Below are 14,468 nucleotides of genomic sequence, written 5' to 3'. Positions count from 1 at the left end.
GCAGTTTTTCCAACACATACTCTGGGGCTCCTAAGTATAGAGCATTGTTAAAATCCAACCTAGATTGTACAAGGCCCTGAATGACGACCTGCTTGGCTTCAAAGGGTAATATTGCCAAGATTTTTTTTAACATTCGGATAATCCCGAAGCAGGTTGCAGCTGTTTTCGTTGCCTGAGTATTTAGTGTGAGTTAGTTATCTAGCCATACTCCTAGGCTTTTTATATCTTCCTTCGGAGTTGGTATTGGTCCTAAACTTGCGGGCCAGAGCTGGTTGTAGGTTGTAGGTGGTAGGGGGAGAGGGGCCGAGTATCATTATCTCGGTCTTATCACCGTTGAGTTTTAAGGATGACTTTGTCATCCAACTTTTGACTTTCTCCATGCATGCTGCCAGATTGGATTGAGAAAGCACAATGTCTTTCTGTGTCAGGGAGACCACCAGCTGTGTGTCGTCCGCATACGATATGATTTTGATACCGTATTTTTGGACGACCCCCGCCAGTGGCCTCATGTACACATTAAACAGCGTGGGACTCAATGAAGAGCCCTGGGGCACGCCGCAGTTTAGGAGTCTGCTTGTAGAGTAAGAATCGCCATCAAAGACCTGAAAGGTTCTGTTACAGAGAAATGAGCTCAGCCAGTCGAGGGCGTTTCCTGAGATGCCAAGGTCGAAGAGTCGGGATAACAGGGTTTTGTGGCATACTGTGTCGAATGCTGCACTTAGATCGAGGAGGACCACTGCCACTATCCCTCCTCGATCCAAAATCCTCCTAGCTTCTTCCATAACGGCTAACAGCGCTGATTCTGTGCCGTGTCTAGGGCGAAACCCAGTTTGGGTGGCGTCCAGTAGGAGGTTCTCCTCAAGATAGTTGGTGAGATGGCGGTTGATGAACTTCTCAAAAATTTTACTTGCCCATGGTAGCAAGGAAATTGGACGGTAATTATTAGGGTCTGATGGATTGAGATTCGGTTTTTTTAACAATGCTTTCACCATTGCTTGTTTCCAGGCGGGGGGTACCATCCCTGATGAAATGGAGCTGTTGAGTAAATCCAGGAGAATAGGAAGGATGATTGGGTTGGCCATATTCATCATTTTAGGGGGTGCAGGGTCGAGGGGAGAGCCAGATTTTACCTGAAGAGCAAGAGATTTGAGTGATTCCAGATCTAATAATGGAAATTCATTCAGGTGAACTGGCGTAGGGTGTTCAGTGGCGCTTGTGGGTTGTGGTGTGACAACTTCTGTGGCAGCCTATGTTAGGGAAAAAAACTGACCAATGCAATAAAGCAAACACAAGGAGATGATGGGCGGAGCGCTGAAACTTTCCAGACACTCAACCCCCAGTCCCAGATCTGGTTTGAATCCATCATCATTCTTTAGCTCACTTTGTCACCCCAGTTCAGACCCAGCCATATGCAAATCAGTCTTGACCCTGTGCCTCACGGGAACAGTCCAGCCCGAACTGCCAAGCCAGGTCTTCACAGGACTGGAAACAAGCATCCTGGGACCGGTTTCGGGGTAACACCCCTCATCAGCCAGGCTAGCTTCAATCCAGTGGCAAAGTGAGCAAGGGACCCACAACATACCCTGCCAACTTAGGGCGAACAAAGCAAACACAAGGAGATGATGGATGAAGCGCTGACATTTTTCAGACACTCACCCCCAGTCACAGATCTGGGTTGAATCCATCATTGTTCTAAGGCTTGTGGTTACGCGCATGGGCACCATCTGTTTTAAATTATCACGCCCAGATGCGGGCGCGATCATTGAAAACAGATTGCCTGGTGCTCGCGCGCACCGCTCACGGGCTTATTCTTGCCAGCCTCCCCTCCCGTATTGTGCTCTTCACCTACTCCTCCCCGTTCATCAGTTGTGCCTTTTTGCACCACTCGCGGGCTTGTTCATATAGCGCTGTATCACTTCCCAGCTGTTACTGGCTCTCACCCCTCACCAGGACCTTTCCCCCCCCTCATCCGACCCCTCTTTTCCCCAACGCTTTGTGCTCTCGCCCCCACGGCCTCCTTTCTGCGGTGGGGGCGCCCCCACCCCCGGATCATGGCTTCGAGTGTTCGGATTCACTCCGTTAAACACAACCCTCCTGGGAACGAACAACACACACACACACACACACACACACACACTCTGAACGGGGCACACTCAGCAGCAGCAGGGACAGATTCAGCACAGATATGGGATATAGCAGGATATCACTGTGCACATCTCCGTGCACCATTATACAACAGTGCGGTGCCCATCCTCGTGCACGACTTTAACTTTTACCTCATACTGTCAATTGTTTTACCCACGCACCCTCCCTCGTGTCCCCCCACCAGTTCAAAGGGTGCACTGGAGTTAAGCATGTCTGCTTTGTAATGAGCTGGCTCAGTGGAAGTACAACCTGGCTCCAGGTCAATTTAAGAAAGGGTGGTTATCAAGTGATGATTTTTTTTAATTTTTATAAATGTAGACACGTGACATACCGATCATGCTTTCATACAGGCCCCGTGAGACCTCAGCACCAACACCTTTAAAGTTGATCATTCTCCCAGCCTGCTTCCAGCATCAGCAGTGCCCAGAGTTTCCCATCTGGACCCACACATGCGTCTTCATGTTCTCACAATCTGTGCAAAATGCACAGCTGACGGGAGAGTCGCGCGGCGCTTGTCGTGGCTTCTGTCCATTAATAGGCGTCGGCTCCTCCGTCCAGGCAGCCAGACACCACCCTCCTCTATTCGCACTTCGTAATGCCTAATTAAAAGCTTTTTTTGGCAGCAGGTCCAGAACGGCTCTTTCTTCCTGCAAACCCTTCCCAGAGAAGTCCAGCACATGCAACTCCCCAGGGATTGTTCATCCCTGCCTCTGTTTCCGATTTTTGATTTAATGTCTCATTTTGTGCTGTACACAACTTGAAATTCAGTTTCAGGGCAAAGCCAGCGCGATTAAAGTGCGTGTAATACCCACCAGAGAGGTTTTCTTTGTACACAACTCGAGTTTTAGGGATTTAATGTGTGGCCCTTTCTCATGAGTGGGAAGATTTTCGCACGTTAATAACAAAGCCTCTCAAAGCTCTAAAACCGCATTTTTTGCAGAATAGAAAATTAGGGAGCATATGCGGAATCCTATCTATTCGAAGCTCACATCTGACTATCTGCAGAGCTCAGGGGCGGCCATCTTTCCTTTCCATCGTGCTTACTATTTGCATACATCTGTGTCTTGCTGCCTCCGAGCCTCCACAACTTACCTTTTGGCTCTGTAATATTTTTTATTTTTATTTTAAGTCCTCATTCGCCAATAGATGAATCAGAGCTACTTAAATCACTCCTATGGCCTCCCTCCCAGATAGCACCAATTGGAGCGCTCTGAAATCAATTGGAGATGCTTTACACAAAACCTCACTTTATAACAGTTCTGTATCCTGGGCACCCTACAGAACCAGGGAGGTAAAGTATCTATAGTGTAAAGGCTTAATCATTGGACCAGTATCTTCATTGATCAAAATTTGCCAACCAAGCCTCACACGGTCCCCAAAAGTCTAAACTATAGTCCCTATTGTTATTCATGATTTTTTTTTCCTAATTTAACTCTACCTACTTTGATTGTATATTTTATCGAAATGGTCCAATCTAAAAGGGTTGGAGATACCGCCTTTATCCACTTTTTACAGATTTCTCTTCTTGCCAACAAAATTAAACATAACATTTTCGCACCTGGAAAGAAGCTTATATTCTGGTAACATACCAAAAAATACTAAAAGGGGGCTTACCTGAGGATTCAAACCCAGTATATCTCCAATACCCTTATTTACCTCCTCCCAGAAACAATGTAACTTAGGGCAATTCATAAACATATGGACGTCATCTGCTTCAGCAGATTTTGGTGTTGGACCTTTCGAAAACGTCGCTAGTTTATGAGGAGACCAGTACACTCTGTGGACACAAAAAATATGATTCCTCCTCAGATATGCAGGCTGCACAGTGGTATACAAAATGTTGTGAGATACTTGCCATATATCGTCCAGATAAACACCGGGCAAGCTCTCTCCCCACAACTCCGTTGGTAGATTTAATTCTCCATCCTCCAGGTCCAGCATTAACCAATAATAAGTTGATATCTCCTTCTTTTTCCCAATTTTGTTTTTTCCAGAGTACTTTTTCTAATTCATTTACTCTGCCCACCTCAAACCCACAGTTCTGATACCAGCTTCTTAATTGCCAATACTTAAACTTTGAGAGTCTATTTTCTGTAAGCGAAGACAACTCTTCCCATGATAGCAAAGACTCTCCTGATACTAATTATCCACCATTGGGGACAATTAGTATCAGGAGAGTCTTTAGCTCTGTAATATTGTTAAAGGCTAATACTCTTGTGGGATCAATAGCTCTGATTTTAAAAACGTTATTGTGTTTGTGTGTCAGTTTTAAACCACATTTAATTCAACCAAACTGGTGAATCTGAACAAATCTTCATTTGAAGTGGAGAACAGAAATGGTGCATGGCTAAACACTTAAAGGCGAGATCTATTGACTATGCCAATGCTTGTTTCCTTTTTGGTTGAACAGTCTATCCGAGTGCATTTGTTTTCCTGCTGTATTCTTTGTGTACTTCTCTCCTTCTATGTGCTGCGTTCAGTGTTGCTCCCCTTTGCTTCCCCCGTGACTTCCTCCCAGTGTGGTTTTCCCCAGCTCCACGTTCCTCTTTCTAGGCTATGTGCTTCTTCCTCCAACTCCATGTTGCTGCATCTTGCACATTGGAATTCCCCCCTCCCTGTGCTGCAAGTATCTCTCTGTGCTGCTTGCTTCCCCCCAACCGTGCCCACTGTAGTGCATAACCCTACCAACACCCTACGGGTTGCTTCCCTCCACCCACTTGGAAAAAAAAAAAATTTTCACCCTTTTTTTTTTCCTTTTTATTTACTGATCCAACTAAGATTGGTAAATGAACAGAAAAAAACAAGTCATTTTTAAGTGTGCATGTGCATGATATATATTCCTACAAAATTATGCCAACGGTCGTATCCTATGCTTTTTAAGAAAAAAATCTTTTAAGCCATGCTGCTCAGCATCGGTGAAGCTGGACAGCATTGCTAAAAACCATTGGCAAAGCCAATCAATCCCACAGGTGAGACTGATTGTCCTTGGCAATGCTTGTTATTTTATGAGGCTTCCACTCCTCCTTTTTACTCAGTCACAAATAGCAGACTGCTGAAGGATTAAAATGGTTCAACGGGTGAAAGCTGTAATGTCAGCATAGGTCAGGGTAAGTGGTGTCACTTCCACTAACCTAGACATTTTTGTGATTTATTTCTATATGTAAACAGCATTTTCTCCTGCGGGTGACACCAGGCGTTAGACTCGCCGCTGTGCTGATGCTTTCAATTTTATTTGATGTTTATTTTGATGTAAACATTCTGCTTTACGGTCATTCCTAAATACTCAAACCATGTAGGTACCCAGAAACGCAAAATCATTCCAGTTCTCATGTAGTTACAGTGATCATGGTTATGTATGCATTAAAAGGTGATGCTGCCCCTCCCCCCTTCATTTGTTATCTGAATGCATCTACTTGGCTTTTTACATAAGTGAGCAGCATATGAATTTGGACATATTCAGATCAGGACGAAAATCTGAGTGCAAACCTGACATTTTGTCCGCTCAGAGCATGAGTGCCGTGAGAAGCATTTTGTGTGGCTATTGTAGGGGCTTGGCTCGCCAGAGTCTGGAGTTGGGCAGCAATATGACTTTTTGGATATGTCCGCCCTTTCCTTGTGTGTATAATGTACTGAGCTGCATGGGGTGGGATATGCGGACCAGATTAAATGAGTGTTATGTGTGTGCCTCTTATACTGGACCTTTTTTATCAGTCGATTCTGGAGGGCCAGATCCATGCCAGGTTTGTAAGATAACTACAATTATCGAAAAGGGGATATGCTAAAAATCTGGCATCGATACCGCCCTCCAGGACCCACTTTGGAAAACCCTGATATAGAACCTCACTGCTAAAACTCCAGTAAAAGTGGAATTAACCTCATCATTGTGTTAAAATATCAACACTGATAAAAGGATTCCCACAAACTAGAATGCTACAGAAATTGAAATGAGACCGAATGAGTTTTTTTTCATTTTTTTAATAAAGGCACCAATAAAATATGGCTGTTATAGAACACAGCAGCAAGGAATTGTCTAAGATTAGCCTGCTTGCATTTTGATGTTTAGAAATGTCATTAAACTCTTAATTTTTTGTTTCTCCTATTCATTTTATATTGTGCAGGCACTTCAATAAAATGCATGTTTCCTAAATTGGGGAAAATCACAATTTGCATGTGGTTTTTAGTGAGGTGTGTTGGAGGGTGATTTTAGGGTGGTGCTATACCACCTTACTTTGAGCAGGGGTGCGCTATCTAAAATAAGGAAACACACGTGAGAGATGCAGGAACTGAGTCAGTGGCACAGTTTATTCAAAAACAATGTAAGCAATAAAAAGAGACACATCTCTAGTCACAAATAACTCTAAGCGCTCTAGTAAGTTCTGAATTCATGGCAATGCACAGGAAAGTGAGAGAGAGAATTGAACTTCAAAGTACAATGAGCATTAAAACCCCAATAGGAAATGCTAAATAAAACGGTTAATCAGGAGCACCAACGGCGTAGAAGACACTGCCGAAGGTGGTCAACGAATGGACTGAAGAGCAGATCTTTTAATGGAGAACTATTGACCACAGAATCAAAATATTAGCAGGTGCTTTGACCGCAGAACATGACGCAGTTGGGTCACTTCTTGGAAATTTTAAGGAGGCAGATGTGACAGTAAGTTACAAAAGTTTATCAAAAGGTCAACCGATGTTTGACCGTAGATCATTATGAAATTAAACCTTTATTGAAAATGATTTGCGTCACTTCTCGGAAACTTTTATAAGAAAGCAGAAGATTAAGGTTAGAGGTTACTTGTAACTTTTTAAAGCTGTGGAAAGTCCCAGTCGGCGCCCACTCCTACTCTTGGCCGATTTTGTTCTTCTAAGTGACAGACGCATCCTGTCATTGCTACATCTTGATGTTCAGAAAGATGTACACGAAGAGGTCATAGGCGAGATATATCTGATTATACAGGAGGGCATGGGGTCTACTGCCTCTGTAGACGATCAAGGCAGTGTAGACAATTTTAACACAACCCTGCCTGTAGGCTGGCAGGGACAATCAAGACTCTTCGTATCTGGACAGAGTGGGCCCGGGGCACTATAGTGTGAAACTAGGCCCTGCAACAGGTGGATGTATAAAACTGATTAACAGTGATTTTCAAAAGTTAGAATCTACACAAGAAGTAAACATAATTATTCTCAAAAATTGTAGAAAATTGCATAGCAGGACTTGAGAAAAGCATCTATGATAAATGAGCACCTGGTTGCAGAGGTCCCAAAAGGACTGTTTTGATTTTTTTAAATTCAGTTAGGGTGAATGTATACAGTGGGTGCCACGAGGATGAACATAGATGCTGGTGAGCTGGAAAAGTTCAAGTATTGTTAGAGAAGATATTGCTATAAGAACTGCTTGACAAATTAGAGATGTTATTAAGTAGCGATTCACAGTTAGAGAGGGACCTGTTTTTTCTGTTACTCTCTCTAAATGTATTTATTTGCCTTGAAGCTGAAAAGTGGTTAAAGATTTTTACACTGATAATGTTGTCATTTGTTTTATATATATATATTGAGTAAGATGATGTAGTTTTAGTGGTGAAAACAAAACGCAAACCTTTCTAATACCACAGGTTGATAGATGTTTACAGTGCTAAATATATGTGCAGTGCCCAAACCACAAAGGACAGTACCCTTCCTGAAATTATATCGTTTCTTGATTATTAAAATTTTGAGGAATGATGTATTATTCATCTGTCTCCCAGGACTTTGACCATCAATGACACCAAATAGCACCACACTTTTGTTCCTATCTTCCGTTGTATCGAAGATGCCCACCTTTTTTTCGCTCTGCAGCCGCCTGGTGAGATTTCTTCCGTATGCGGTTTATTGCAGCCTAATGTTAGCTGTGGGTGTCTCTCGTATCTACATCTTGGCTCATTTTCCACATCAGGTGCTGGCTGGGATTGTGGCTGGTGAGTATATCAAAGCATTTCCCCATGTCTGGTATAGTTACTCGTTAAATGTTGCTTTGTGCCTAAAGAGGTTATCTGATTCTTTTTTTCTTCCATTGTATTCTAGGTGGCGTTCTAGGCCATCTGTTGAGAAAAAACGTCCCAGATGAAAAGGAGTTTCGATTTTACGTGATCACCTCTCTTGCCCTGCTTCTTGGGGCCGCCCTTTTGTACTGGAGCATGATTGGCTTAGGAATAGACCCCTCCTGGTGAGAATTCCTACTCAAAACTTAGTGTCTTTAACCTCTCTCCCCAATCAGATTTCACACTACACATGGCTCAATTCAATTAGGGATCTTTCTCCCTACGTCCTCACTGATTATCAATTGTCCAAGAAGATAAAAGTTAGGGAGTTCCAGCAACAAGCCTGCTGCTAGAGTCTTCCTATACCTTTCTCTGTTGTCTACAGCGGACCCAGCCGCCCTCCAGTGGAAAATGTATATGCAAAACTTTGTGCATGATTTGTGGTTGCACGTACCACTGCATTCATTTTCCAATCCTTCCAGCTTCTTAGAATTAGCAAAGTTTTAGATGGTTTATGTGGATTTTAGTATAAGATGGCGCAGATGCCCTCTCAGTTTCCTGCTTCTCATTATCAGGTTCTTCCGTAAGATAAAGCCACATTTCTTTACCCAGAGCGCCATATTATTTTGATGCAGCTTTGCTTGTGCCATGAACTGCTATAACTCTCATATGAACTTCTTCCTATTATAATTGGACAGTTAGACCCTCATTACTAGTTAGCTGTCTGGTTGTACTGGCCATTACTTACACCCTGTACAGCATCTTGTGCTTTTATTCCAGGACAAAATTAGCACCTCATTCTGAGTTAATGAGGCTAGAATAACCTGCAGATTCCTGCACAGAGAACATTCTTGTATGCACAGAAATTCTCCATAACCCTGAATATGGGAATTGGACTGCACACTGTTTGCGTCTAATCCCAGTATCGCATATTAAGGCTCTTGATCTCTTTCTTACCTTTAAGGGAAACCTCACTTGATGTCTTACCTCCCCTCCCCAACTGCGTTGTTACTACGTATTGACACTGCAGCTAGTCAAAATGAGAAAAAAATTAAACACTTCTGAAAATTAAAAATTATATTTTCATAATCAATCAAAACTTAATTTGTTACTCTTCAGTAATATAAAAGCACATGATAAAACAGATATAAATATTAAAACATTACATTAGAACAATACTCTTACAGAATTTGAAAGCACTAATCAATAAAACTATTGGTTGGAAATCTATTGGACACAGTGTTAACCTAATCTAGCTCCTTTCCGTATTTTTAAAATCTGCTAGATAAAGGAAGCCATTGCACAGCAAACCAAGGGGATATTCAGTTGTTGCAAAAACAATAGGGCCGGTTTACATTGGCTAAAACTGAACATTTTAAAAAGGGGAAGAACAAAGTTTCTTCTGGGTATATCATAAAAAGACAATACAATGTGTAAGTTCGATTGAGGGGAGACAACATCACAGGGACAGACCCGTCAATGAATAGCAGTTGTCCGGATAGCCCAACATTAATGGTAACAATGAACCTGAAATCTGGTTAACACAAACCAGTGCTGTATACTCTGAACTAGGGATAAATAAAATTGCGGCCCTCTGGGGTAGTAACCATTGTGTAAGCCGCAACAGATGGCCTAACTCTGTCCTGCTCCTATCTATTTCTCTGTGCCTTCAACAGGCAAATATGTTTAAGTTTCCCCTTGTTGATCATAAGGCAGATTTCTGGTAAATTAGAGAGGTCCGGGAGGCCGATCACTTCAGAACAGGATTTTACATAGCCCAACCAAGTATTCTCTTGGCATAGTCTAAGATCAAACAATCTTCGTATCGGTTTATTTAAAACTGTTTCATCTTGTGACCGAATGGAGTGCCATATTAAAATCGGGGCCCACTTAATCTTATCCGTGATGTATGGGGCACAACTCAGTATGACAAATCTAGTTAGAAAAGCCTGGGGGAACCTCTAATAAATTCTTCATGCATGCGTTTTCCACCCGTTTAATGTTTTGTGTGTCAGTCATGCCTCAGACCGCTCCCTGCACCATAGGTTACCACTGCCACACATTAATTAGTATAACTTGTTAACAAGTCCCTCACTGGTTTACCATCCAAACGAAGTACGCCATTAATCGACTTCTCCATCAAATCAACACTTCTCTATTTCACAGCATTGGAAAATGACTGCAGTTGTACGTGCAACCACAAATCATGCGAAATGTTTTGCATATACATTTTCCATGTATAGTAACTATCGAATAGGAGCTCCAGATATGAAGGAGATACTGCTAGTTTGGACCTATTAATTAAAAAAGCAGGTTTTCTCCTCTTTCGGGCCCCAAAGCCCATGGTGTATGTCTTAGTCTCATTGACTTTCAAAGCCAAATCAGACATAAATGTAATATAATTGTCAGTGAGTCCTTGCACCCCTCTTCCCCGTTCTAGCGATCAAGACTGCATCATCAATATAAAAAACAATGGGAAGAGGGCACAAACCACACATGAGTAGTGTAGAGGTAAAATAACAAGGGGGCTAAAACGCAGCCCTGCATAACCTCTCTTTTCATCTTAAAACTATCTATGCATTCACCATCTCTGCCAAATCGGACACAGGCATTGTAGTTGCTATAAAGCTGTCTAATGAAAGTAATAATACCATCCTCTATGCCCAACTCCTCCATGATTGACCACAGTTTTGAATGCAAAACGCAATCGAACGGTGCAGAGAGGTCCATAAATGAGAGAAAAATGACACCCTTTTTACCACTGTGTATTTTCCAATTAATAAACTCAAATTCACACATTGATCACCCATGCAAAGCCCTTTTTAAAAACCACATTGGATATTTACATACTCTTTCTTAGAGCTTTGGTTCTAAAGCTGCAGTCATTCGGCTTCAAAAAAGAAAGTATCATTTAACAAAAATAATTGTTAATTACATTTTGAACAAATTACAACGATAACCTCATGCCAATAAGGCACTGAATTACAAAGCCATTCCCCAAATTGCGTCCTGATTCCCACTGCAATTATTTCAACAGTTCCATTTACAGAACCGCCTTTTCCTCACTCGCAACTCCTGGTAAAAAAAAAAAGATCTTGGAACTCAACTCAGCAGGTCCACCCCACCTCCATCACAGAACCCCTTGTTTAAAAAAGATGTCCTCTTCAATCCATAGACTGTCAGCATGGCAACAGTCACATCTCTGTTGCTTGCTGTACTATAGTCAGTAGTGACATTTTAGTGACAGGGAAGAACTACAGTAATGACACGTGATGTCTCCAGCCCAAGACTAGATGAGATCTGTCTGCTCCATGCGCTCCTCAATCATTTCAGCCACTGGCAGTCTCTGCTGGTCTCATGTGCCTCAGAGCTGTGCGCCCTCATCGTATATAAACCTTTCCTCTCTGGCACTGTCCTATCACCATCCTATGCTTTCTGCCCCTTTTCTTCATGCACACCCTGCTCTTGTCCAATATCCTTTTTCGCCTTTATGAGCGCTCTACATGTATCTTTTCCCACTTTGATCTGTGCCAGCTCTTCTCTCTCTTTTATTGCACGGTCTTGGCAGCTATGAATTATGATCATTTATGAGCAAGCAGTTGAGATGATCCACACTGCCGCCTCTCACATCCTGTCTGGAACATCGTGTCCCACGGTGCCCTACGACTTCTGGTGCTTTTCATCAGTTTTAAGATCTTCTTAGAGTTTCTTGTTGCTCAGATAGGTGTAATTTCTGAAAAATGATGTTTCCCTTTTCTTCATTGCTTGATTTTGCTCACGAGAAAGTGTCACAAATAGTCCTTGAATGTCACTCTTAATTAAAGCTCCCAGTTTTCCGTTTTTACAGATAATTACAGACGGAAAACAAAGGGTTTCCAGTCTGTAGTTATTTTTAAAAGCAGAAAAATGCAGAAAAGTGTGCTTCTTGTGGGTGACTCTCTATGCTGTTTTTCATGATTTCTAGCACAAAAGCTGAGCAGATAGGCAGCATGGGAAACTAAAAACAAGCATTGACATAGCCAATAGGTCTCGCTTTTGGAACCTTATAAGTATTTAGTTATGCAACTGTTGCATGGCTAAACACTTTATAAGGTCCCAAAGGCGAGACCTATTGGCTTTGCTAATGCTTGTTTTCTTTATAGGCGCGGCACCCGTGCTTTACTTTTAACATTAAAAGTAAAGCGCGGGTGCCGCGACTATAGCAAAAGTAAAGAAATAGATGTTTGTTTCTATTTCTTTACTTTTGCTATAATAGCGGCACCGGCGCTTTACTTTTAATGTTAAAAGGAAAGCACCAGTGCCGTGATTAGCAAGCTAAAAATGCTACAGCTGGCCACAGCTTGCAGTGCATGTGCGCAAGTGGTGCACGCGAAGCAGTAATCACGCCATATGGCGCCTCTGCTGAAGTGCGCGCCCGCGTACCTGCACTGCAAGCTGTAGTCGGCGGTAGCATTTTTTAAACCCCATACTAAAGTCTCTCCGAGCAGCGCATGCGCGCTGACTCAGTGAGACCTAAAAATAGGTTGAGATTTTCCAAAAAGCAGGTGTATGTTAACATATATTTGTATTATAATGCTCATATTTACCTGAAGGTGTAGTGTTTTGCTATGCTTGGCTGCTTAATTTGCTAAAACGCCACGGGCAGCAAAGTATGAGTGCATGTTTGTCAATTAAATAAATGTGAAAATATACCATTTTATGACTCAATATATACGCAAAACACCAAATAAATATATGGCTAAATACCAATAAGATGGGGGGGAAAATAAATATGGATAAATACAGAAGTAATTGTTAAAAAAATAAATATCATAAAACTGGGAGCCCTACACATAATTACACAGAAATTATGAAAAGGTCACACATAAAGCAATCTGAAACCTTGACAGCTGTATAGTAGTAAGTAAAAAAAAAAAAACGCATGAGTATCAAAATAAATAATTTATAATGATTTCGATAAACTATTCTGCTTACTTTTGCGATAATTCCAGGTTAGATATTTATTTGGTGCTACTTTTGGCGAAATTAGGGACAAGTTAGATTCTTATAGTGTTCTACATCGAACCATTACTAAATATTGAAGCTTTGAAAAAAACGTTTCCATATGATTGACACCATATTCAGTTAATATGTCTTCTGTTTACATTTCTAGGTCCATACAGCTTGCAAGTAAGTGGTGTTCAGATCCCAAGTGGGTCCGCTTGGATACCCGGCCCTTCGCCTCAGTGACCCGCTGCGCTGGGAATGCCTTAGGGCTGGGGCTCACTGTGCATTCACCCATCTACAGCAACATAAACCAGCAGACCTTCAACGGCAGAGAGCGTCTTTGTGGTGTGGTGCTGGCTTTAGGCATACTTCATGCCTTAGACACCATCCCTCTGCCCACAGATTTAAGCCTGCTGTTCTACAGTTTAAACTTCCTAAGAAATGCCATCTGCCCTCTCATCCTAATGACAGTTGTCCCTGGTTTAGTGAAATCTATCAATCGAAGAGAAATCACTCCCAAAATAGAATAACTGGTGTTCATGTAGTGTCTACGAGGCATCCAGTATTGGAAACCAATCTGCCTCCCTCTTGTCTCTAAAGGGAATGTGTCGGCAAAAGAATTAGTAGCACAGCCCATTGCACAAGCTTGAGAACATCATTTTCAGAATCCTTTGAAATTCTTTTGATGGTTTAGCTGAAGAATAATATTCCCCCATCTCTTTGCCACATTCACCTCCTGTACAAATCAATCTCATCTTCTGCCATATCTGAGGCAACAATCCGCTCCTCCACCCCCCTCCCCACAGCAGCCGCCTGTGGCCCTTTACCAGCACAACCTCCACCATACCAGCCTCTTTGGGTAGATCTATGTTCTTATGCGTGTAGACTGTCTGCAGACTCTGGCATTGGGCTCAGTCTTGGTATCTCTGGCTAACATTCTCCCACAAGAACATGCAGAGTCTGCAGCGAACTGTCCTGGGCACCCAGTCTAAGTACACCGTAAGACATGGACCAAGGCACCCATTGTCGCAAACACGGGAGGTTCTATGCAGTTTGTTGGTATGTGTTCTCCTCTTATGCTGCTGTATCAGTATTAAATTGTGCTTCGTGCCCAGACTTATTTCCCAAGACGCGAGGGTGTCGGTCATTTATTGCACGTGTACACCACCATAGTGTCTTCTAATTCTGAGTTGCTGGAGGATGACTGTGGTTTCCATCATATCTGCAAACTTGAGCAGTCCAAAAGCAGACGCGGACCTGTTGTTGAGGATACACAACAAGCACACATTGATCTGAGCAAAGCACGATGGGCACTTATGGGTT

General features: G+C 42.4%; 1 protein-coding gene across 5 annotated transcripts in view; it reads left to right on the top strand.

Annotated features, from left to right (window-relative positions):
• G6PC3 (glucose-6-phosphatase catalytic subunit 3) overlaps positions 1-14,273 on the top strand; it is a 101,995-nt gene extending 87,722 nt beyond the window's left edge. For all 5 annotated transcript variants that reach the window (XM_085610110.1, XM_085610000.1, XM_085610075.1 and 2 more), the window contains 3 exons: positions 7,978-8,096; positions 8,203-8,344; positions 13,312-14,273. In XM_085610110.1, the coding sequence (XP_085466236.1) occupies positions 7,978-8,096; positions 8,203-8,344; positions 13,312-13,675 (625 nt within the window). In that variant the 3' untranslated portion in view covers positions 13,676-14,273. The remainder of the gene's footprint in view (positions 1-7,977; positions 8,097-8,202; positions 8,345-13,311) is intronic.
• Positions 14,274-14,468: the final 195 nt, after the last annotated feature.

This window comes from Triturus cristatus, chromosome 1_1 (assembly GCF_964204655.1).
Source record: "Triturus cristatus chromosome 1_1, aTriCri1.1, whole genome shotgun sequence".
NCBI lineage: Eukaryota > Metazoa > Chordata > Amphibia > Caudata > Salamandridae > Triturus > Triturus cristatus.
Note: the sequence above shows the minus strand (reverse complement) of the source record. Positions and strands in the feature narration are given on the sequence as shown.